General features: G+C 42.2%; 1 protein-coding gene across 1 annotated transcript in view; it reads right to left on the bottom strand.

The window, feature by feature from the left end:
- Window positions 1-1,519: 1,519 nt before the first annotated feature.
- The window catches only part of ARL13B (ADP ribosylation factor like GTPase 13B), a 55,564-nt gene continuing 31,224 nt past the window's right edge, over window positions 1,520-25,859 (bottom strand). Inside the window, exons 4-10 of the mRNA XM_015420525.1 lie at window positions 24,002-24,107; window positions 22,380-22,582; window positions 16,869-16,983; window positions 12,055-12,316; window positions 11,406-11,522; window positions 8,121-8,189; window positions 1,520-1,936 (exon numbers count right to left, since the gene is read on the bottom strand). Of these exons, the coding sequence (XP_015276011.1) occupies window positions 1,860-1,936; window positions 8,121-8,189; window positions 11,406-11,522; window positions 12,055-12,316; window positions 16,869-16,983; window positions 22,380-22,582; window positions 24,002-24,107 (949 nt within the window). The 3' untranslated portion in view covers window positions 1,520-1,859. The remainder of the gene's footprint in view (window positions 1,937-8,120; window positions 8,190-11,405; window positions 11,523-12,054; window positions 12,317-16,868; window positions 16,984-22,379; window positions 22,583-24,001; window positions 24,108-25,859) is intronic.

Consider the following 25,859-nt stretch of genomic DNA (forward strand, 5'->3'; position numbering starts at 1 on the left):
ACAGCTGTTAACAAATGTGTGTAATATACATGTACCAAAAAAGCCAGGTAGGTTTTTCTTTTCTTTTGAGTCCCCAGAATTATTTTGATCATCCTTTGAATTTCAATGCATGTTAATTAAGGGGAAGGAAGGCTCAGAGAACAGAGAGAAAAATCACAGTGAGATGGGCTAAACTGTCAAGCTCTGTTGTGTCCCAAAACAGAAAGCTTTGGACTAATCTTTAAACCATCCTATGGGACATTTTTGGCTTACAAAGGAAGTATTCTCCCCACACTAAAATTCATGCAGCTTTTAAATTTATGGTACTGATGAATGTTTACATCACTTTTAGACATGGGAGAAGTAACCAGCTTTGAATGCAAAAGTTATTTGGTCACAGTTTTATCTTAAATATAAAATGTTGAATAATGTTTAATATTACTGGTTGTATACAAAGGGTGTGAAGTCAAATTAGTTAATAACATAACTTAACATTTCAATTGTGCCATTTTTATTTATGATACAGAAGTTAATTTCTTTATGAGACCCATGCGTACAGAACAAAGAACAATTTCTCTGATGTACATGTCTCAGCCCCAGCATGAGCAGAAGCATTCTCATTCACTTTAATGCCAAGGCCATATTTGTGCCACAGGTTTATATAAAAGTGAACTATACACACACACGCTAGAGCCTCTGAATCTGGGCAAGAAAGTGTTACAAGTGGAACTGCAAGAAAATCAGTTCAGCATTATGGGAAACAAACATAACCTAAATAATGAAGTGTGAATTGCTTCCAGTTTTTAGATGCTTGCCATTTTAGGCCTTTGGACAGACAATTCTTGAGATTATAACATATTCCACAGACAAAACTATCATAATTTTACATATAATCTCATTTATCACATGAGATCAAGACACAAATCACCCTAATTTAACAAGAGGAAATGCACATGCTACTAATGGGTACAATGCTTGTCTTCCCCCGCCCAGGAAAACAAGAACTGGGACTGAGTGCATGGTATCCCAGAATCTTTGGAATGATTCCAATCATCAGCCAGGGAATGGAAGTTAGAACAGAGGGCAGGGATTCAGTCCTCCCACTCACCTCCAGAACACATGCCCGATGTGATCCCAGTAGACTGGCATGGGTACATTGTATGTAGCACCAGCTCCTGGAATAGGTTTTTCAGCTGGGGAAAAACAACTGCAGCACCCATGTGAGCATGCAGTTCCTCCTGGTTGAACAAGACAACAGCAAGGGCAACTTGTGAAGCAAGTCACAGGCAAACTGTATTGCTGTTGCTAAAAACAATATGACATTCAGAAGTATGTTCTGCTTGTGAATATAACTATGAACTTCAATATTTCAAAATAGTTTCGTTAACCCAAACATACTAGAAAAATATAAAAATAATTAAAATGTATATATCATACTCTTTCATTTGCACATGCACAGGTCTTCCAAAAAACAAATCTCTGAAATGCTAAATCTAGAAATACTGGTTGCTATGCTTAACCAGAAACAGTCATTGTATGCGCACAGTAAAGTTGTATTTTGGTCTTGGAAAGTCGTTTTCTTCATAGATACATTTTTCTGTTCTGACAAAGGAAAAAAGTAACGAACCTCCAAAAGTTCTACTAATACAAACTTTCTCAGTCCACATAAACTCTTGAAGAGCTGGTGACTCAAGAAGGGACTATGACAGCTGAATTCATCACCACTATTCTTTTTGCTGCAACTCCAGGGCACTCTGAGTGTCTTACCCAGCAACTTTTAAGAATAGCAAATTTCTCATCATGTAAGAAAATAACGTTGAATATGGGTGTTCCTTTTCCACACTGCATGTTTCTTTTTAAAGCTGCTGCATGACTCCTGGTTAAGAAATCACCTCATGGGAATCACTGTTAGGTCTTTGCCGTACTGTCAGTGGGGGTAGGGGCTTCCCGTAGAAATCTAACATACACACATGGAAAAAAATGTTAATATATTTTTCACCATAGGTTACCAACTCTAAGAATAGGCTAGTCATGTATATATAATTCTCTGCTAATTTAGCAAAATATGAGGAAACTTCGAGTTCCATCTGACATTACAATTCTCCTTGACTGGCATGAACTCACAAACCAAGTCATATTTGACCTAGGGTATAATTTCTTTGCCCTGACCTGGATAGCCCAGGCTATCTCGGCTGCTAAGCAGTGTAAGCCCTGGCCAGTATTGGGATGGGAGACCACCAAGGAATACCAAGGCTGTGATGCAGACGCAGGCAATGGCAAACCACCTCTGAATGTCTTTTGCCTTGAAAGCCCTATGAGGTCACCATAAGTCAATTGTGACTTGATGGAAACAACAAATAATTTGTTTTATTAGTCTTTTATATTTGTTGTTTTTTCTGATGGTCATGAACATGATGTGCAGAAGGTAAATGGCAACATCTGACATAGTTCTAAGATTTCAAATTAGCAAAAGGTATGTGATCACAGGCACAAAAGCACATAATTGATGTAGACCCATGGATGTCCTTATGATTGGTTATCTCAGCAGAAACACTATCTAGAATTATTAAAATTATAATCATAAATTAGATATGTGCAGTCAAAAGTAATATGGAAAAAGAAAAAAAATCTAAATCCAAATGGATTACTGTGTCCATCTTATTGGATGCACACACAAACACATTATGATGATGGTGATGCCATTGCTATCTCCTTCTGCTTCACAAGCAGTGGTGATAAGCTGAAGTCTACAAGAAATAATCCTAAAAAGGGAGGATCTCAGAGGATCATTGCATCGCAATACTCCCCCCCCCACACTACTCTCAGCCAGAAATGAAGCACAAAAGGCAAAGCAGCAATGAACACTACTGGGTGTCTTATCCTAAGCAGAGGTACACCCTTCCAAATCCACTGATTGCTAAGATTGTACTGTAACATGAATACACTCAACACTTGTGGGCTTCCATGGTGCTGGCACCAGATCTGTTCGTTCTCCTCTGAATCAGACATTTGGAGAACATTTTAGACAATGCTGTGTGTTCCCTGTGATAAACAGGATTTGAGAAAGAAAAAAAAGACCCCTAATGCCAAGTTTCTGAACATGCCCATGAGGCAATGGAAACATCCTTTACACAAACAATTATAGCAGCACAATACATGCAGGTTTAGTACATGCAAAATTAGAAAAGAAGGAACAAAAAGTTGGCTTGTTTACTCAGAAGGCAACAGGAAAAGTGAATGCAAGCAGCATTTAGGATTTTTTTTTGACTCTCAGTGGCACTAAAAGTAGACTTCATCACAGGACTATGGACATTATTTATTTTACATCCATTCTGCATATATTCATATTTAATTGTAAAGGCCTATGACCTGGCTTTGCTGTCCTGAATCTGAACTAAAGCCAGATGTTTCTAGTCTTGCTTGTTCAACAGAAACTTTCAGAATTCTGCTAGCTATAAGCACCATGGCCTATTGACTATTATAACCAAAGTTTGCTTTAAATGGAGATAGAAAGTATCAAATGACATTATCCTATGCCTTCCAAGAATGCTATTGCCAAGGCTAGAGAATGTGAAACTACTGCTTTAGAAACTAACAGTGCAATCCTAAACCAACTTAATACCTTTCGAAATCAATTTAAGTCATCAAGTTTAGAAAGGTGTAATTCTACTTAGCATTGTTTAGGGTTTCCACGAAACCCATCGATTTAGAAACCAGTAGGATTAGTTACGACACACAGGAAAGATGCTTCTTCCATCTTTTAAACTGTTGGTTAAATTTAAAGATTGTTTGGTCAACATGGGATGTGTACATTTCTTTTAGCTTGAGTGAACTAATCAAGAATATTTGCTTATCGCGTTCTGTGATTTTGTTGTCATTTCCTCAAACCTCAGTCTCTAATTTTAATATGTAACGTGAACGTCCAGTTTGTAATTCAATGACATCACTCACAAATATGTGTATAAGAAATGGTGGAGCTCTAATATGTCTTCCCATTGCCTGGATGAAGGTACCTGAATGAATTGGCTCAGTTTATTTACTATGTGAAGATTCTGCCCTTATGCTAATCTAAGGCTGCGGTCACACACACTAAATAATCCACTTTCAATGCACTTTCCAACTGGATTTTGCCAGTTCACACAGTAAAATTCCAGTTGGAAAGTGCACTGAAAGTGGATTGAAAGTGGATTATTTAGTGTGTGTGACCACAGCCTAAGTGTAACACTTCCCTAAGAACGGAAGCATGTTATTATCAGACATCTGAGGAACCTAGACCATACAAGAATATATGCCTAGATTCTGATTCCAACAACCTAAGTAGCTTACATCTTAATTGTAAAAATAAAAATACTTCATGAAATAATTTCATATTTCTTATTTGTTTGTTTATTTTTGGATTTATATCTCGCCCTCCCCGGAGGCTCAAGGTGGCTAACAACGGGGCACATGTGCCAGAATTAAAACAAATAAAACAGTCTAAAACAATAAAACAATACAATACAATAACAAAGTGTCAGTGCAAGATGAGGTAGATCTTGGTCGAATGGCATTGATCCCGCAACTTGTCATCCCCTCTCCTTCTAGGGTCACCTCGCACCCAGATGGAACCACATATTGGTGGTAGTGGTGCGATGCTGCATACCTATCGGTGGTGGAATTATAGTGGCGGAGGCTCCTACTCGAAAGCCTGGTGGAAGAGCTCCATCTTACAGGCCCTGCAGAACTGAGATAGGTCCCGCAGGGCCCGGATCTCCTCCGGGAGCTCCTTCCACCAGGTAGGAGCCGCCACCGAAAATGCCCTGGCTCTAGTAACAGCAAATTTCACATCCCTGGGGCCTGGAATTTCCAGGAGATGTTGACTCCCCGACCGAAGTGCCCTTCATGGAACATATGGGGAAAGGTGGTCCCTTAGGTAAGCCGGACCCCGGCCATTATTTCTTTAAATATAATAGATACCATTAGGTACTGCTTGAAAAAATTCCAGCTAAGAAAAGGTATAGAATTAAACCTATACCCAGCATTTAAAAAGGATACAAATGAGCAGGGCTATTTTTGGGCAGGAACGCACAGGAACGGAGTTCCGGCTGGCTTCAGAGTAGACCACGCTAACTACAGCCAAAACCTCTGCATGTGTGTGGCTACAGAGGGAAGGCCTGAAGAGCGAACCCCCCCGGCGACTCCAAGGCAGGTGAGCCGGGGGGGCCCTGGAAGGATTGGGGAGGCATTTAAATGCCTCCCCGTGCCTTCCCCGGCCTTTTTAAACTGCCTTCCCTTCAAGGGCGCCCGGGCAAGCCAAGGGAAGGCATGGGGTGTGGCCTAATATGCTAATGAGCCACACTGTCAGGGTGTGGTCTAATATGCTAATGAGTTTCTGCTGTTGGGTGTGGTGTATTATGCTAATGAGTTCCTGCTGGGGCTTTTCTACAAAAAAGCCCTGCAAATGAGAAGTAAACAAATGGATAGTTATTCACTTTGTATCATAGAGGAATGATGTATAGAGTTGTTATAACTAAGCCAGGGTGTCACTTTTTTGGGGGGGGGTAAAGAACAAGCACCTAAATTGCAGAGAAAACGGAGCTCCTGAAGAGCCACCGAAGTCTTAGAATTGTACTTTATAGCAGTTGATCCTAAACAGCACTCAGTGGTCGAGCAAGCCATGGTAAACAGCCCTTGACAGGCACGCGGATTCAACTGTATTATCCTAAATTCCAAGAATTGGTGTTTTTCAATAAGGATACAAGAAACTCCATGAAAGATACTGATGAGTTAACATCATCCCATTGGGACCAACTTGAGATACCTCCTGCTATCCAGATAAATATCTCTTGCTCTGAAACTTGTCCCAGCTTTCCATTTTATCTCTCCCTTATAATAAAGCTGTAAAACGCAAACTCACGCAATGCGCACCTACAGTGTTTGGATGAATGCCCTGTCCATCAGCACCTTCCCCGGAGTCCATTGGACATCTCGCCTAACGCCCACCTCGGAGCACTCCCCCCCCAAGACGCAGAGGCACGCAAATGCACACCTACAGTGTGTGGATGAATGCCCTGTCCGTCAGCACCTTCCCTGGCATCCATTGGATGTCGCGCCTAACTCCCGCCTCGGAGCACTCCCCCCCCACTAGCCAAGGCGGGCGGGAAGGGGCTTGCCGTGTCCACCTTCTCTGTGCCGCCGAGCCCTGCGCCAGGGTAACTGCGGCCACTTCTGCAGGGGGGACCGGGCCCCGCTCCGCCGCCCCCGCTTCGCCGTCTGACTCGGCCACCACTCTGCGCGCCCGGGGGGCGCGTGGGTGGGTGGGGAGGAGCTAGGGCCTCAGGGGATCCCCATTGCCGCTTGCGACGGGCGCAGGACGCGGCGGAGAGGACTCCTTTGCCGGCCGTGCTTCTTCCTGAGGCGGCCAGCCAGGCCTGCAGTTGGCCCACAGCCTCGGGCCCGGTCCCGCCTGCCCGCCTCGGAGGAGAGGCCAAGGCGAGCGACAGCGCGCTCCAGCGACACGCGGTGGCAAGTCCCCCCAAGACCACCACCTGCCTCCCTCGGGGGCCAGGCGAGCCCCCCACGACCGCTGCCACCAACCCCAACTGCTGCTGCTGCCTCGCCCTTTGAGGCGGCGGCAGACACCGCCCCTTCCTGCCCGCCTTGCCTCGGCTGCAAGGAGCTCCCGTTTCGCCGGACACCCGCCCTCTCCACGTCTGGCCTGGACCGCGCGGCGACAGGACACAACCCACCGAGGTCAGCCTCCCCATGTCCTTCGCTTCTCGCCTCCACCGCTTTAAAAGATTAGTCACCTGCGCGAGCCAGGGCCACTCTCCGGGACGCCTGCAACGGGGGGGGGGGGCCCCGGCGACGTGCGGACCCAGACCACCCCCACACACCCGCTAGCGCCCGTTGCATTCATACCTGCAACGGGCCTTTCTCCTAGTATTTTAGAAAATGAGATGAAAAAGACAGGCATCATGCCTAAGGATATACATTTCTTGATTCCCATTCCCATGCTCCAGCCACTAAGCAGGCTGCCTTATTTTGAGCAAAGCAAATGTAATCAAGAAGGCATGTCCTGTCCTCCCTACCTCTTTTATTCTGTCTTTTCTCTTGTCTTCTTCCTTTTATATGCCTTAAAAACAAAGGTGAACTTTATTATACAAATTCATTTTAAAGTATATTAAATCACTGCTGTTATTACAATGCATAATATTTGTGCTTACCATCACAAATATTCAAAATAAATTGTTATTGTTTGAAAAATACTAATATGCTGCCTTAAATAGTGAGTTATACCACTGGCCCACCATTATCAAAGGCTTTTTCTACTAGAGATCCTCTAACTGGAGATACCAGAGGATGAACCTGGAACCCTGTGCATGCCAAATGTGCATTCTACTGCAGAGATATGTGGTTCTACCACTGCAACACTGCTTAACAGGAATGTTTATAATAATATGGACATGCTATAGGACAAAAGCACTGGATCTTGAACAAAGATGGACAAAATAATTCCCCCTAATAGCTATGTGGGAATTTAAAGAACTCAGCTAAGAGAACTCTGTTATCAGAAGCCTCCTATATTTTAAGATCAATAATTAAATTGGATCCCTTCATGAACAGCTAACAAGGTTTAGAGACAAATCCTATTTTACATGTCACGTTCAGGGATATCCATATATTCACTATTTGTGCTGATCAATTGCTCCAACATATTCTGGACTATGCATGCAACATTTCCTTTGCCTTTCTGATTAAGCTTTAAAAAACTTGTCTTCTATCTTACAGAATTTAGAAGTTAGTTTATCTGACTTTTATTGGTAGCTGATGATATAAGCACCTAATTTCTGTTTTGCCTCTGAACTGTGTCATGTAACTTTTTAAATATTATACAGAATGGGAAAGGTTACTAAATTTTTAAAAATTATTTTTTATGATATAGGTATACACCACTGAGTCATAATCTGTCCTGAATGAAACAATGAAGCAAATAGTTCATAAGCAATTAAAAAAGCTAGGAAAAAGTAGATCTTTCTAAAAACTGGAAAATAAACTCATAAAGCAACTCAGGGTAAGATGCAATGAAAGGAATAAGCCAACGTGCAAAACAAAATGGGTTGTGAGAACAAACAAAAAGGTGTGATCTCCTTTAAAATTACCATTACGATGTGTTTCACCAAGAGGCTCAAGTTTTCGAATTCTGTTAATTTTAGGGGTTTCCCAGCCAACTATTGAAAACAAAAATATCAAAGACCATCACTACATTGTCGAACAGAAATCTAAAGATCAGCACATTCATCTGTGTGATTAAAAAATAGGAAGGTATTCACAACAAACTAAACCTACAATTCCATTTAAAAGTAAACTACAAGGGTAGGAAAGAACTTAAAAACTGCATACTAAATCAAAGGTATATGTAGACAGACTAACACACACACACACACTCTCTCTCTCTCTCTCTCAAATACCTGGCAGATATAAACTGTTTGCCACAGCCATCTGATTAGCAGATCAGAGGTGGTATATATCAATAATCTAGATGGGTAGCCGTGTTAGTCTGTCTGTAGCAGTAGAAAAGAGTAAGAGTCCAGTAATACTTTGTGTAGCTACCAACATTTGTGGTAGGGTATGAGCTTTCGTGAGTATCTGAAGAAGTGAGCAGTGACTCAAGAAAGTGCTACTGGACTCTATATCAATAATCTGTTATACTTCTTCTAATCTGTCATGGTAATTTCTTTTTTTAGCTATTACAGTTAATAAGGGTCACTGCTGGGACCTATTCTCCATAAACCTAATTTTAAAATTACTTATATTAGTAGCTATTTCAGTGATGAGTGGCAATTCATTCCTTAATTATGTGCTGCATGAGAAAGTGCTTTTCCTTCAGCCTACTACTAACCAATGTAATTGGTGGACCCAGATATCCAGTATTTTGACACAGAGAAAAACTATTCATTCCCGACATCATTCCTAATTTTATAAACATATTTCACATGCCCCTCAGTTATCTTATGTTACTACTGGAACAACTTGGAAGGATATTTTTAAAAATAAGACTCGTAATTAGGGTTGCCAACTCTGGGATTAGAAATTCCTGGAGATTTGGGGGTAGCACCTTGGGAAGATAGGGTTTGGGGAGGGGAGGGACCTCAGCGAAGTATACTACCACACAGTCCACTTTCCAAAGCAGCCATTTTCTCCAGGGGAACTGATCTCTGTAGTCTGGAAATCAGATGTACTTCTGGGAGATCTCTAGGCTCCCCCTAGATGCTGGCAACCCTACTTGTCAGCCATTCCTAGGCATACTTGCTAAGAAGTCAGAACTACTTTCATTCAGATCTAAGGTTTCCCTTGCTCGAAAGCTAGTCGAATCTGACTCTAGGGGGCAGTGCTCATCTCCATTTCCAAGCAGAAGAGCCAGCACTGTCCGAAGACTTTTCTGTGGTCATGTGGCTGGCATGACTAAAAGCCAAGGAGCACAGAACACTGTTACCTTCCCACCAAAGCGGTACCTATTTATCTACTTGCAATTTCTTGCTTTCGAACTGCTAGGTTGGCAGGAGCTGGGGCCAGAGACGGGAACTCACTCCGTCACGCGGCACTAGGGTCTCGAACTGCCGAACCAGACCTTCCGGTCTGCAGTCAGACCTGCTTACAGGTAAATATGGCTAGTGTTTGCAACACATTCATTTGAGAGTGAGCCTCAATTACCTTGTACATATATTTTCAAATAAATATTCACATGATCAGGACATTAATTCTTTGACTTCAAATCCCCCCCCCATATCTACAAAAACATTTGACCAACAAAAGATGCCAACTATCTAGAGGAGCCTGTGCGCTATTTTTGCCCTCTGCTGGCAATCCCTTGTACTATGAAGGCTTCATAAAACAGGATTTCTAACTATCTCTCAGAAGATGCTTTTTTGTTTGCTACTATTAGGAAAAAGTGAAATGAATAACTTATTGTGCAGAACTAGGTGATTAGGTTTTAGAATTCAATTTAGATTTAAAATACTGTAGTTGAAAAAAAATCAAGTAAATCTTGTTATTTCTGTTTTTAAAAATAGGACCACAGTCAGAAACCAGATTAGCTGTATCTGCCGTAAGTGAGGATGTTTGTACGCATTACTAAATATCTATAAAGCAATACATTTTATGGTGTATGGGAATAATGTGCTGAATGTGAACTGCCCAGAAAAAGCAGCAATACATATTTGGCTTTTACCTTCCCTTACCTTCATCCTAGAGCGGCATCCTATCTTAGTAAACCTGGGAAGCTGTATCAACTGCTATACAGTAAATATTCACAATACTGAAAGGAAAACCTACTAAGACTGTAAGGAACCTGATCAAGGCATGTGTTCATATAACAGACAGTGGCCTTAAAAACCTTGAATTAAGATTGCAGAAAATACTTTGCTTGAGCACACACATGAACACATGAAGCTGCCTTATACTGTATCAGACCACTGGTCCATGCAGGTCAGTACTGTCTACTCAGACTGGCAGTAACTCTTCAAAGTCTCAGGCAGAGGTCTTTCACATCACTTCCTACCTAACCCTTTTAACTGGAGATCCTATTTTATTATATAAAAGCATTTTGGGGTGGCCACCGGCCTATGGGGTGGTGAGAGAAAATGCGCTCCCTCAGCCATTGGCCTGCCAGGTGCCGCTCAAGGTTCCTGGCGTGCCATTGGCTGGGGGGGGGGGGGACGAGGCTAGCTGGCTTGGTGCGCGTGCAGCTGGAACAGGCAGCGAGCGGCTGTCCCTCGCTTGCTGCCGCTCTACCGCCACGTGCGCCGCTCGTTCGCTTGGGCGGCCGTTGGGGAGAGGGGAGAGGCCAGCCACTTTGGCATGCTGGGCCCTCAAGCCGGCGGGCATGGAGCCACTGGTGTACGGCGCTGTGGATAGGCGAGGCCTGCCGCTTTTGCCAGCCGCCGCCTCCAGCACACCAACAGAGGAGGGACGAGGCCACCTGGCTTGCCCCACCGCCTCCAGCGCGTGGTGGGGGGAGGCGCGAGCCTAGCTGCTGGGGAGCCATTGCGCTCTCCTTTGACAGTGTGTGGGGGGCCTCCTCCGGTGGCCTCTTTCTAGGGCTTGTTGCCTCTTCCCGCAACAAGCCTTGCACCTAGTTTTACATAATGTGACTTTCTGCATGCCAAACAAATACTCTACCCCGATCAATGGCCCCTCCCATTACTAGAACACCTATCTACTAGTCTAACCCACCTGGGGGGATTTCTCATTACATATTCAAACTTAACTAAAACATTTGAAGATAATCTATTACCAATATGTTGTTATTCTTTTTAAAAAAAATATGAAATAAGTATGAAATCTGTTTTTTTCTAAATAAGTAAATAAAATCTTTTCACTACAGCATTCAGAAAGTGATGTACCATAAATTATAGTTCATTCATGAGTGTGTGTGTTTTACCCACCTGGTGCAAGAGGTGCTACTGGCGTAGGATCTGAGGAAACTGTATCTTCAGTATTGACTGGTTCTACTCGGTGACTCCTTTTTAATTTTGGTTTCTTTGATTTCTTTTTAGTGTTCTCTAAAAAAGCATAAAGAATAGTGCCATGTAACTTTAGCATCTTATAAGTAAACTCAGTTTGTGAGACTTTTTAATCTAGTTTGCAACTTTGTTCTGAGATATGGTAAACAGACTTTCAGTGAGTATGTACCATATATATAATAGAGTACAAATAGCATAAAAGTTTATCTTTTCATCAGTTATGACCAACAAACCCACACTGGGGAAAACAACATTCACTAGTATCATTTTTTAACTTAAGCCAATCCATCTATGCATTTGTCCAGTAATCCACTTGCTGGGAAAACTGCATCTTATGCTCTCTGTTGTTCACATTCCCATGACTGGACTCTCATTTATGCGATGCAGAAGCAAAGAAATGGCAGGAGACTGTCCTGCTGTGTTTTATATTTTCACCCAGTATATGAACCAATACCCTGCCTTTTCTCAAGTCTTCTGTGGATTTCAGAACAGTGGGGGAGAAGTGTGTGGCAAGCACAAACAAAAATATGGCTAGTAAGTCAAGTCCAGAATTTACATCTGTAAAACTCACCTATTCCTGAATTCAATGCAGCATTATCCCCGGAATCAAGACTTTCTGAGATCTGCTGGTCATGGTCATTCTCATTTTCACGTTCCAATCGTTGTGTTAGGGCAGCTTTGTAACTTTCTACTAGTCTACTGTCATTTGATTGCTGACTGTTCACGCTCTCAGTCTCCATTTGCTCCTGATCTGTTTTAAGATTTAAGGCAATGGCATCCTTTTCATTCTCCTCCCTCTGTCTCTTCTTCTCTTTTTCAACTTTATTTTCGTTCTAACAAAGCACAGAAAGAGGACATTTTAGTAAAGCCGACTGTGGAAGACAAAATTTCTGTTGGAGAGTAAAGCAGCAGAAATGTTACCAAAAGCCAGAAAAGATACTCTACAAGATTTACTGAAATAATATTGTACATATAAAATGTTTAATAAGTTGTTTTTACAAGTCATGATTATGCATTTACATAGCATTTGTGCTAAGCAAATCTTTAACTCATTCAGCTTCACAAGAAGCCTATGCATGTTAGATTACTGCTGCTGCCATTATAGATATGATGGATGGAAGACAGAAACTTCTACCTCACTCATCTCACATGCACTAGACGCTGTTTCAGATTTTACCTTGGAATATTATTTAGTTACTTCATACTCTCAGGAAAACATGGCCTTACAAAGCTTTACATTTTAATTGGTTTTAAGAGTCAGGTATTTAAAAGTTCAGCTGTACAAATATGGTTGATAGCCCTAATTCTATTGTCATATATACCTACAGATTACCAGATGATCCCATAAACAAATCATTGTGTATAAAGTACTTAAATTGTCTCATCCTAGGAAGACTAAGTCTTCAATCACTTACATTGATTTGGGAAAACTAGCAGCTGATACTTTTTCTAACACATCTGCATATACTCCAAGGAAGAAAAGGCATTAAGTTGTGAAACCCATTATCTCACTCTTTTGTCTTAGGGAATTACCAAATTATGCAAGGAGACAGGAATAGAAGCCATAGTTTTCTAAAGATACTGGTGTCTATATTCCTGTTTTATTAATGTTGATTTATCTCACTGCTGCTTTGGTTTTTTATAGCCAGTTTTATATTTATATCAAATAAATGCACAAATGGATGGAAATGCAGTATCTACAAAATAAAACGAAGTAGTTTCAGCAAATTTAACAAATCCAACTTTGCTATTTTTCTGAGAACACTGCAGGCCAACTCAAATAGCAGATGCTACCACTGGCACGAGCAACAGACATAAGAACATAAGAACATAAGAGATGCCAATGTTGGATCAGGCCAAAGGCCCATCCAGTCCAACACTCTGTATCACACAGTGGCCAGAAATACCAGTGCCATCAGGAGGTCCACCAGTGGGGCCAGGACATTAGAAGCTCTCCCACTGTTGACCCCCCAAGCACCAAGATGACAGAGCATCACTTGCCCCAGAGTACATTTATAGTACTCCTGGAAAGAAGACATTCTCATGGTTAGTCTTTCTTGCTCAGGGCTGCAGCCTGTCTCCAGCACAACAGAATACAGATAAAATAATATTAAGGCACTGGAGCAGGGTGCTATGTGTACCATATAGTAATATGTGCCACATTTGAGCTGCCCTAGTGGAATATATGCCAAGCAGGTTAGCTACCACTGTACTGTTACTTATGTGTTGATATTGGCAATATCTGAAAATTAAGCCTGAAATTTTAAGCATACTTCAATGAACACAAACTCTATTGAAGTCAAAACTAATGTCTTCTCAATACACATAATAACAATTTTGTCCCTAATCTGAAAATCTTTTATTTTTTAAAACTTTATTTGTAATCAAAAACAAAAGAATATAAGTATATGGTGACAACAAAGATCATCAGTAACAACATATAACATAACATACAGTACATAATGTTGTAAATTTAACCATTAACTAAGAACAAAATAGATAATGCAATATTACAGTAAAGTCATAAACTGCATGACTTATAGTGGAATATGGTGATACAAATCAGGTGGTTTTGCCTAGGAAAGAGTTGACACAAAATTCTATAAGAGACTACATTAACAAAAGGTCTATTGGGGATGAAAAATTTAAAAATCGTTTCATTTTGAGAATTAAAGTCAATAGCACAGGGGTGGAAACTAGTCAGAGGGTCAAAAATACTGATTTTACTGACAAAAAAAAACAAAAAAACCCTGACCAAATATTGACAAAAAACTGACAAATTACTGAACAAGTTAATGTCAGTCTATTGATAAGCTAGTGTTTTAAAAGTAAAACTGTTGTTGTTCAGTTGCACAGTCGAGCCTGACTCTTCGCAACCCCATGGACCACATCACGCCAGGCCCTCCTGTCTGTCGTGCTCCGGAGTTTGCTTAATTTCATGTTCATTGCATCGATAACACTGGCTAACTATCTCATCCTTTGCTTTCTCTACTCCTTCTAGCATGAACTGTACTGTGTTGAATACCACCATACCCTTTTTCTCAGCAGCCTCCTTTACACGCTTGGTTGCATCATTTAGCAATGTTTGAGCAATCATCCTCTTCTAGTTCTGTTGTCTCAGCTTTTTCAGTTTTGCTTCCTTCTCTTGTTTACTATCCTTTTCACTGTCTATCTTCTTAAAGCTTTCTAACTCCTCTGCCTTCCCCCCTTCTTTCTTTTCTTTTTGCACCTCTTTAATGACACACTATTCATCACAATACTGCTTGTAATGAATATGAGCTGCTCTTGCCATCTGTAAAAGCTCCTGTGTGATATTAACATGGTATACATTGTTTTCATGTACATGTAGACAGACAGACAGACAGACAACCTTTATTGGCATGTGAAAAAATAAAAGTATATTAAAATCATATACATGATATAAAGTTTCTTTGACGATTCGGTGGGCATTCAAAGTTCTCTCTGACATCCTGGCTCTTTCATTGGTCAAAATGTGTCCAGTTTTTGAAAACCCTCTTTCTATGTCCATACTACCATGCAATAATGATAATGCTGCTTTTACCACCTTGGTAACCAGTGGGTATTATGGATCTCCAGATGGGTGTGTCTTTTCAAAGAACTGATTCCAATATGTATCTATGTGGTGAGTTTCACTGGCAGTTTCATCTTCAAGTCTAAGAAGTTTCCATTAATCTGCAATCATGTCCAGTGGAAAATCCATTGGGAGTGCTGCTGGTACTTTCATTATATCCTTGTGGGTTCCTTCCTTGACCCTCTGTGCTGGAGCTAAACATTGAAGATATCTGAGGATGGGCTTGTCCAAAGGTGATTGGAATAAAAGGTGTTTGCAGGCTGTTTTGAATTTTTTTTGCTCCCATTAAGAAGAGTAGCTGTTCTTTTCAGAAAGTTTTTTCAGTTCATCACAGATTCTACTTTCACTGATTACTTCTCTCACAGGTATGTAGTGCTCATCACTGAAGGCTTCAAGAGACAATGGTGCTGAACTCTTACAAACACGATTCATTATGGCTCTTGTGAGTGTTTTTACTTCACTCTGCATCACATGCACCAAAGGCTCTTCTTTCTGGAACACTCCAGTGAACTTTGTAAATAAGCGGGCACTCGTGGGAAAAAAAAATCACCTCTGCTTTCATTGTCTCGTGTTTTAAGTGCTTAATTATGTTTCTATACGTTGTGGAAGATTTCACCAAATCACTTTTACTCTTAGGAACAAAGTCCTTAAAGTACTTCATAACTGAACTAAAAACAATCTTCTCACTGGAAAGTCATCATGTTTCCCCCAAAATGTAGTAATGAAAACAGAAAAACACAAACTGCATTCCCAAAAATCAAAGAAATACTGACTTCACTGACCAATTTTTTTAAAAAAACTGACAAATTACTGACCAAGATGAAAAAACTTACTTTTACTGATTTTACTGACCATTTTCCACCCCTGATAGCAGGACTGAAAACCTTTTATACTATAATTCATTCATTAAAAATTTTCTAATTGACTTCAGTGAACTTTGAAGGATATAGCTCTGCATAGGACTGCAGTGTCAATCACCTTTTTCAGCTTAAAGGGACACTTAAGGCAGTTCACAATAGATCACTGCTTAGCAAGGCTTATTAATATTAGGGTGTGAGGCTTCCCCTTTACTGTACTGGCTTACCCATCCTCTGCCACCCTGAATGGGTTTGGGCCAGCCTCCCTGCTGAAGGAGAGGGGGGGTTCAGGCACCCTGGTCTTCTTCCTTTCCTCCAAGTGACCACACCCTTGCTCTCACTCTCTGGCCCTGTGTGCTCCACCTGGTTTCTTTTCAATCAACCTGGCTCCAATCAGGGCTCAGCCCCGTCTCTTCTTGAAAGTGACAAAAGGAGGGTAGATACCCACTCTAATTTCTGTCTGTCCTTTGCTTTCCCTCCTGGCTTTTAAAGGTTTCAGGCGCAGATTCCCTCCTCCACCTTCTCCCTGCCCCGGCCCTTCCTGGCAGCTGGTCCACACCATTTCAGCTTGCCGCTGAGCTGTCCAGGTCTTCAGCATCCTCTATAGCAGCGGTGGGGGCCACTACCTGGCAGGCGTCTGTCACTGCCTGCCCTGCTGGGCTGGCCACTGCTCCTGGGTTCCCTGCTTTCCTCTCTGGCTAAGGACCCTCAGAGCACTGAGTTGTTCATGGTTTCCTCGGTGGGAGGGGGGCTAAGTTGGGGATGGGAGCCAGCTCTGAACACAGGGACAGTTGTTGATCAGCATTACCTCACACACTTGACTTACCATAACAGGATGGGGATGAAGAAAAGTTTTCATAAACACCCTGACTCAGATTTCAGAAATAGGGAAGTCTGAAATCCTTGGTTAATCAAATAAAACAAACATTTCGATACCTCAGTGATTACGGCCGATATAGGTTGGAAGGGGTTGCCAGCTACTATCTCAGAGTCAATTTCATCCGATATGCTCCTATCTTCACGTTCAGCTTCTTCCCTCTGTTTCTGTTCTCTTTAAAAAAAGAAAAAGAAACTGAATCAATGAAATTCCAAAGGAAGGACACTTACATAAGGGCACCAAGCTCAGGGCAGCTGTTGGTCAGTGGACCCAGGCACAGTTCTGTGGGCTAACCTTGGCCTGGGCCACACACAGCCTGTGGGGAGGATGGACTTGTAAATAGCAAAGGCACACACACCCCCGGGGGGGGGGGGGGGAGAGCTACAGCGGTGAAACCCAGCCACCCCTCAAGAGCTACCCAAACGCCTTACTATAAGGGTAAGCAACACAGCTCCTCCTGGTTGGTGCTCTCACCTTGGCAATTGCTCTGCTTCTCATCATGCCACCCAAAAAGAGCACCGCTTTGGCCAAGTGGCCAGCTGCTTGCCCATGGGTGCCATGTAGCTAGCTTGGGTGGCACTACCATCAGTAACCATCAGGCATTGACCTGATCCTGTGTGGGGTGTGGCTCTCCAGCTAAGCATCCACCCTCAGGGCAACACAGCTGCCCTACAAGACAGGTGGGAACCCTCCCAGCAGGTTGATGCCCTTGATACCCTTTGCCCACTATTTGATCGCTACCCCAACTGAACCACTTCCTGTTACCTCTATGAGGGCTTCAGCCATGGTTTTTGTACCCCATTTACTGGGCCCTGCATTTCCGAAGATTCCAGCAACTTCAGATCTGCCCATGACAGGCTGAATACAGTGGCCACCAGGGAATGTACTGTCAGGAGAGTGGCTGGCCCCCCTTTAGCTCTCCTCCCATTCTGAACCTTCGAGTATCCTGGCTTGGGAGCAGTGCCTAAGAAGGCCCCGAGTAAATTCATACTAATCTACCGCCTCTCCTACCACAAACATCATCTGTCAATGACGCCACCCCAAGAATTCTGTTCTGCGTGGAATGTCTCTTTCAACCATGCCATCTGCCTGGTCTGGACTGTGGTCCCAGTGCCCTTATGGACAAGTGCAATATGCAATCAGCCTTCCAGCTGCTACCTGTCCACCCTGAGAACTTTTGCCTTCTAGGCTTTAAGTTAAATGGCCAGTGGTATGTAGACAAAGCAATACCTACAGGCTGCTCAGTAGCATGCTCTAAGAATGTCCAACAGCAATGTCTCATACTGCTATCTTTATACTGCCAAGGGACACAGTGGTCATTGCTGATACTCCCATGCTCCAAGAGCCCTCTGCCTCCGTCCTCATCACCTCCCCTGCCCTCTTGCCAGTTTGCTGTTTGTCATGCTGCATCAGCCTTCTCCTTTCAATCCCTGAATGTGGCTGAAAGACAGAGAGTTCTCTGTCTTGAACTGCTTACGGCCAAACATGCAGTACGCAAGAAACCAGCTTGCCTTCCAGTGCCATATTTACTCATGTTTTCCAGACATTGCTTTGAGAGAGACGAGCTACAAGACACTGTAAGCATTTTAGTTATAATGATGGTACAGAAACTAAATTTTTCAAAACTTATGAATAAAGTATCAGCTGGTAACAGTGATTATGAGCTTCACAAGTCTTTTTATCTCATGGCCCCAAATACTAATGAATATTTTAGGGGTGAGAGAAAAGCTCATTTATTTTATTTATTTCAATGAATTTCTTGACTGCCCTTCCCCGCTTACATGAGGCTCAGGACGGTTTACAACAGGAGAGTTCAATACTATTTATAAAACCAATTAAAACCACAAACATACAATATTAAACAGTCAACATACATATTTAAAACATTCCAAAAACAGATGGCATGTCTAGCATTCAGATTTTTTGGAGGGGGGAGGGAGGGAAGGTGTAGGAAACCATCGCTGGCCTCAACCAAAGGCCTGGTGGAACATCTCTGCCTTACATGCCCTGTGAAACTTTAATAGATCAGACAGGGCATGGATATCATTTGGCAGAGAGTTTCACCAGGCTGGGGATAGGGTTGCCAAGTCCAACTTCGGAAATATCTGAGGACTTTGGGGGTGGAGCTGAAGGCATTATGGACCAAAAGAAAAAAAATGGACTGAGAGAAAGAGATAAGAGAGAGATAGAAAGAAAGCAAGACAGAAACACAGAAAGAGAGAGAGAGAGAGAGAGAGAGAGAAAGGCAAAGTAAGAAAAAGAGAGGAAGACAGAAAAACAGAGAGAGAAAGACAAAGAGAGAAAAACAGGAAGGAAGGAAGGAAAAAAAAGACGGGGAGAGAGGAGTGAAAGACAGAAATAAAAACGAAAGGAAGGAAAGAAGGAAGATAGAAAGACAGGCAGAAAAATGATAGGAAGAAGCCATTAGAAGCCTCCCTTTCGCTCCTTCCTGCTTTTAGGCGGTGGGGGGGGGAGAGGCAAAACGGAGCTCTGAAATGACTGCCCATGCTTTTAAAATGAGCAGTAGCCAGCCGGGGTTGGGAGGGATGGAAGAAAAAACAAGACCATGAGACAGAGCCCTGGGCCAGCCCAAACCTTACCTTCCAGGACCCTCGACTCTTCTGGGCTCTGAGAACCGCTCAGGCTGCTCCTGCTGCAAACAACAAGGGCAGGACTGGAGGGAGGAAAGTCATCACTCACCAGCGCACACTAGAGAGAACTGACGTTCTAGCCCTCGTCTCTATGGCTTTCATAGCCATAGAGACTTGGAGGACTAAAATGCCAGAGTGTCACTCTTCCAGTTGCCATTTTGTCCCCCGGTGCCAGATTTCAAAAAAGCGGGTAAGGGGTTGAAAATCGGGGGTTCCCCCACCCCCAGCGGGGGCTTGGCAAGCCTAGCTGTGGCCAAGGCTGAGAAGGCCCTGGCCCCGGCCCTGGTCGAGGACATGGAAAGCTCATAATCACTGTATGCTGAAGTGCAAGGGGAAAAAAAAACATTTTTCTCCTGTCATAGAGAAAATACTTGCAGAAACAGTGGGAGGGAGGGAGAAAGTGGGGTCTTGAAAGGTTTGAGAAAGGAGACATTGAAGTATCTTCATTTGTCACCTGATTTCCTAATGAGCATCTGCAGAAAACTATAGAATGTCAAGACCAAGAAGCCCTTTTGGCTTCTCAGTAGAAAAATACACCGGAAGATTTTGACACTAAGTGTGCAAAATGAAAAAGTGGCATAAATAACCTACTTTTCAACAGTCAGGGGTGACGCAGAATTCACACTCTACTGTAAGAAAGCAATGTGGTCCAAAACTTCCAGGAAACAACTGGTAGTTGTGCAATCATCTACTGGATGACTCTCAACCAATATCTTAATAGTCTATAAGGTTAATATATGCCACAGAAAAATGTTACATCTGTCCAAAGAATGACACTGAGACAGATGGCAAATAGAGACTCTCTCTGCTGAGTTCTGTACCTGTAACATTTATGGTGCTACTTTTCAAAAGTGCTTTTCGAAATTGCACTGCAGAGCACTTCATTAAAATACTTTTATTATTCAGAATTAGTTAAATGTGTGTTAATCTTATGTGTGAACTTTGCATTCTTGCTAGTGATTCCAAGTTGATGTAAGTTTGTCACACTTAGATTTTAACACATCAAGATAGTGTTTAGTGCAATCTCAAAAGACAGAGACAGCTGTGCATGTCTTGAGAAAGGGAATATTGGTATGGTACAGTTCTTTATCATCCTACAGCACTACTCTAGTCTGTGCCCTTACTATATCTATTTATCCGGATCTCCATAACGTTGCAAGCATGCTGTTCAGTTAACACAAAACGGCCCTCTCTGTCTAGGTTTTGTACGTTGGACAATAGAGTACTGATTAATGGTCTCTGACAGCTACTACTCAAGTTACTGGAATTGGTGCCACACCTTGGCTGCCTGGATGGGGGCTGGAGGAATAGTTTTTGCAGGCTGCATGGGGACAGAAAAGAGAATAGAATCAGAATGTGGAACTTGCCAGAAAAGGTTGCTGGCTGGCATAAGTACCTTACCAGGATCTAGCCAGACTGATTCTGTTCGCTAAACCTTCCCATTAAAAAAAATCTTAATATAAAAAGCACCATAAATCTACAACAATCCTTCCTTTCAACTGCAACTTCCTACTGCTTGGGAAAGTGGCGATCACACAGCAGCATATTTCAATTCCACAACTGTCCAAAACTTCCAAAGTCTTTGAAAATTTGGATCTGGAAAGCAAAACTTAGGTAAAATGAGCGGAGGTGTACACCTTTTTTTAATCTTGCATCATTTCAGGCAGCAGAAATTACCTTGGTGCAAAGGGGAGACAGTTACAAACCCAAAATGATTGCTGTAAAAAGTTCACACGATCATGGAACAAGGAAAGATTTTATACAAAAGCTGTAATAATTTCTCTTCTTTATTCCGTAGGTGCATTAAGGTGAAACATGACGAACAGCTCGAGTTCTTGCAAGTTCGTTTCAAAGTCTTTGTCAACTGTTATCTTGGATTTGCTGTACCCTTGTATGTTTTGCAAAGGGGAGACAGCCATAATTACCACCTACTTAGGCTACAACTTAGTAAACTGTATGACGTTATGCAGCCTTAGTGAGGGGTCTGAAATTATATTTCTTGAGCAGCGGCCTCTACAAAAGTATTACGAAATATTTGTCTTCTAGCTCACATTAATATTGCTAAAAGATGCTGTCACGGGCAGCAGCTAGAAAGGTTCTCTAATGGCTGCCACTACTCTGGTATGGGTCTCCTCAGGAGGGAGCAGAGCACCCACCCTACCCCTTTATGCACTCCTTTTTCCAGTAGGTTTCCCCTTATAAGTGCCCAAATGGGGTGCGAGGACCCAGGCAGAGTAACAAACTATTTTTATTAAAGAGATTTAATAACAACTGCAATCCAATAACATATAGGAAAAATGAGCACAGTAAAGGTAGGTAACCCAGCAAAATAAGAAATCTGACTATACTGTCCGAGCCTTCTCTAGGTACTTGGTCTCAGACTGACTCACCCCTTTTGGATGAGGGATCCCTCCTTCTGTAGCAGCCTCCCCAGCTCTCTCCCTGGGAGTGAACCACCTCCCACTTTGGGGCAAGGCCTTTTGTTCCTTCTTCCCAGGCACCACCCTCTACTCTTCTTCTGGTGTAAGTTTTCTCTCCAAATCCCCTGTTAGCCAATCACAGGGTCCAGAGGAGACCTGGGAAATGTAGGCCCTGACAGCTACTCTAATACAGGCTTTCCTGGACCCACTAGAGTCTGTAGGATGCACTATTATAGGCCCATAATCATGAGAGTTGCTAATGTATACAACAGGGTTGGATCCATTTATGTTTAGTTCAGTCTCACCTTATTACCATCTTTATTACAGCCCTTATCCCACATGGCTTTTATCCAAACAGGTCCCATTATCGTCATCATTACCTTTTGGGTGGTTTCCTCCAGTGGAAAAAGCTGCTTGGATCTATCCCATGATGGTTTTTTAGTATTAACTTGATAACATTCAGCCACACAAACCCTTCTTATAAAAGGGGGGGAAATACCTTTCCTGTCTTATCTTCCTCACTCGTTCAGCTCGTTCTCGTTTCTCGTGTTCTTCAGCTGCTTTTTGCTCTGTGGTGTCTTTCTGGATTCGTTCATTTAAGGTATCAAAATCTTTTGCTATAATATTTAACAGCCAAAGTAAACCTTGCTTTATAGATTTGTCAATTTTTTTCCCACTGCCCATAATAGCTGAACAAGGCTCCTGTAAGGAAGAGAAAAACAGTCATGATACTCGACCACAGTGAATGTGAACAATGAAATCTTCACTTCATTGTCATATAATTTTTCAAAAGATTTTGTTTACCATTGATGAGCTCTTATTTTGTCAGTAAGAACAGGTATACATTTTGCTCCTGTTGTTTGTTTTCAGACTGCCTCAGCTATTAATACATCATGGAAGAGTGAAGGCTGAAATCCAGTGAGATACAAACACAGGTTTGTGTACCTACCCCCCCCCAAAAAAAAACCCATTTCAGAAGCTATTTCCACAAAACCCCAAAAGATACTTTCATCTACTGAGTTTAGAAAACAGTTTGGGGATCTAGACTCATTAAAAATTACTTATGTAAAAATACCTGCTATCCTCCATACTCCAAAACACTTACTCCAGAAGCAAGCACACTTTCATACTGGAAAATTCCATCTATTCTGTATTCTAGATTGCAACTCTCTGGAGGTAATTTACACTTATACAAGAATCCAATTTGTATCACACTATACCACTGCCTTAAAAACCACTGTGTACCAATACTAATTTAACACAGAAAGAAAATAAAAGGGTATAACTTCTCATAATTTTAAATTATTACATAACCTTTTTAGATTTATAAAAAGCAAGCAAAAGTGTTTTCAGTTTCTGAGTGCCACTAAACCAAGCAGCATTAGAAGAAATATCACCTCAGAATCTCAGTTAAAAAACCAATTAGGTGATACTGCTTGGAGATTATTGTGCATTGTGAAATTAGGTTCTTCACAGAAGCTTGGAAAAATCTGGGAACATAATGGGAGATAAGAAGCTCTTACTTAAATGAAGCAACTGAGCCTGTTCCTGAAAAGCCAAGCACTAAATTCTTCAGACATACAGATAAAACAAGAGTTTTAAGGAGCTAGAGTAAGGATGATGGATCAGCAGGTGGGATTTTTCAGTCAAAATACCAAGAAATATCAATTTTTGATCACTTCAAAAAGTACACCATTCAAGAAAGTTAGTGTAAGCGTTCTTTTCCCCCCCTCTTTACTCCAGTCTTAAAATAAACTGATTTGTCACTGCTTGGATTATTTAATTGAATTATAATAAAGTTATTGTCTTTTTTCCTTAAGGGTAACATTCATATTTAAAAGTATATTATTTAACAAGTGTCCAACCAGGCTAACTGTAAAAATGGATGCTGTAAAAAGTTTGTACAGGACCCAGTGCTGGGTTTGACTGTTTGGGCCATCAGCAGACAGATCATCTTTAAACCTTTGATTTGGCACAACAACTGCAACCAGAGCTCAGAAGCATGAAGGCAAGAACTGTTTTGTAGGGCTGAATGGCATGACAGGATTATACAATTCCAGCCTAACCCCTGCATCAAATTTAAGGAAGTCATCAAATAAGATCTTATTAAAATGAACTTACAATCTGACACAGGCATTTGTGCTCGTTGACAAGCTTTTCAAGAGACAAACACTCAATTACATCTGCTTCTGCCAATGCACCTTCTTTGTCTTGCTTATTTGCTAACCTAAGGGAAAAGAACACCACCCGGTGAGAAGATAAAATAGAACTGCTGATATCAGTTAAAATTCCAAGCCTAGCTCAAACCAAAGAAGCCAAATAGAAACTCTCAGTTTCGGGGGGCAGTGAAAAAGAGAGATAATGATATACTGTTGTTAAGTTGCAACATAGTCTCTGATATCTATTAATAATTACTTCTCAGCGGAGTATGTCACCTAGGCTGGCTAGATCTTGGCATATGAAATTAACAATCTCACGTTAATTATTTTAAGGCATGTTGTGCTTACTTCTTACTTCAAAACTAATCAAAGCTAATTTGTTACCAGCATTATAAATATCACATTTAAAGAGTAGCTGCTAATTAGGATTGACGTTCTCTGAAAGGAAAGCAGATAAAAGTGTAAACTATTTAATTATCAACAGATTGCCTTGTTCTGATCCAGAGAACCTCATGTGCAGAGTGATTGATTACTCCTGAAAAAAAAAACAATCCAAGAGTTCCCTGTCTGACAATGCTGATTACCAAGGGAGAAGGACAAGTAAGTTTTTCCTCGCAGCAGTCTATACTGCAAGACCATCTCATGCTAATAGAATTATAACAAGAGGGACCCGCGATACTCGCGGGGGATGCCTCTTCAGGGCTGAGGAAGCGGGAGAGGCATGCATACGTGAAGCCGGGCTGCTGCGCAAGGGTACAAGCGCTCCCATGTGTGAGGGTGCCGGCGAGGCGGACCACCAGGAGATGGGGGGGTGCCAGGCACAGAGAAGGCAGCTGCAGAAGGAAGGGAGAGAGCCACGGCGCGATGGGTGGGCACAGGGACTCCGCTGCGCCGGCCAGCCCCCCAACCCAGCCGGTGAGCGGGCACTGGGGCAGCAGCAGCAGCTGGGCAACTCGGCGTTGGCTGCGGGTGGGGGGGACAGCGGTGGCGGGAGGCTCCGCTACCACCTGCTCTTCCGCAGGGCCAAGCCGCCGCCGCAGCCCGACTACACACTTTTGGAGGGATTTACACAAACAAACCTTCCCCCCCCCCCCTCAGCGTAATTTTGTGCACATCTGGGGATTGCCCCAAATGTGCAGGAAAATCTCCCTGCCCCCCAAGTGCCCCTTATGTGCAGATTTAGATATCCGCACGGAGGGGGCACGTTGGGAATTAGCTATATAGTGTTCCATAAAGACACGGTGTGACAGCCAATGTGGTGGTAGTGATTAGAGTGGTACACTAGGAGTGGGGAGACTCTGGTTCAAATCATTCTCTGTCAGCATAACATTTCTCATGGGGCTACTGTGAAATATAATAGAAAAGGGGAGAACCATATAATGCCAGCCTGAGCCCCTGAGAGGAAGGGTGGGATAAAAAACAGTAAATAAAATAAGACAAACTGACAACTCAGTGTGGAATAAATAACATCACACCTTTTAACACACACAGCACAGATAAGATTGAAGAGCCGACATACAACGCAACAAAATCCACATTCCTATTTTTGTAGCAGAAATATTAGTCCTCATTTGCAAGAGCTCCAGTTTCCTTAAGTAGCAGCCAAACCAAAGACAGAATAATAGTGTGTGTGGGGGGGAACTCGATGTTTCTAATAGCATGTGTATGTTTTTTTAAAAAAATTCATTTTGCCTTGTAAAGGTAATAAAACCTCTTAAAATGGAATGAAATGATTATGAAAAGGACAAGTTTTTAAATATGACATTTCTAAACACTGTGTTGGAACACATTTAGACACAAATTTGTAAGTTTTTGGAGGT

Source organism: Gekko japonicus, unplaced genomic scaffold, assembly GCF_001447785.1.
Source record: "Gekko japonicus isolate JY-2015 unplaced genomic scaffold, Gekko_japonicus_V1.1 scaffold606, whole genome shotgun sequence".
NCBI lineage: Eukaryota > Metazoa > Chordata > Lepidosauria > Squamata > Gekkonidae > Gekko > Gekko japonicus.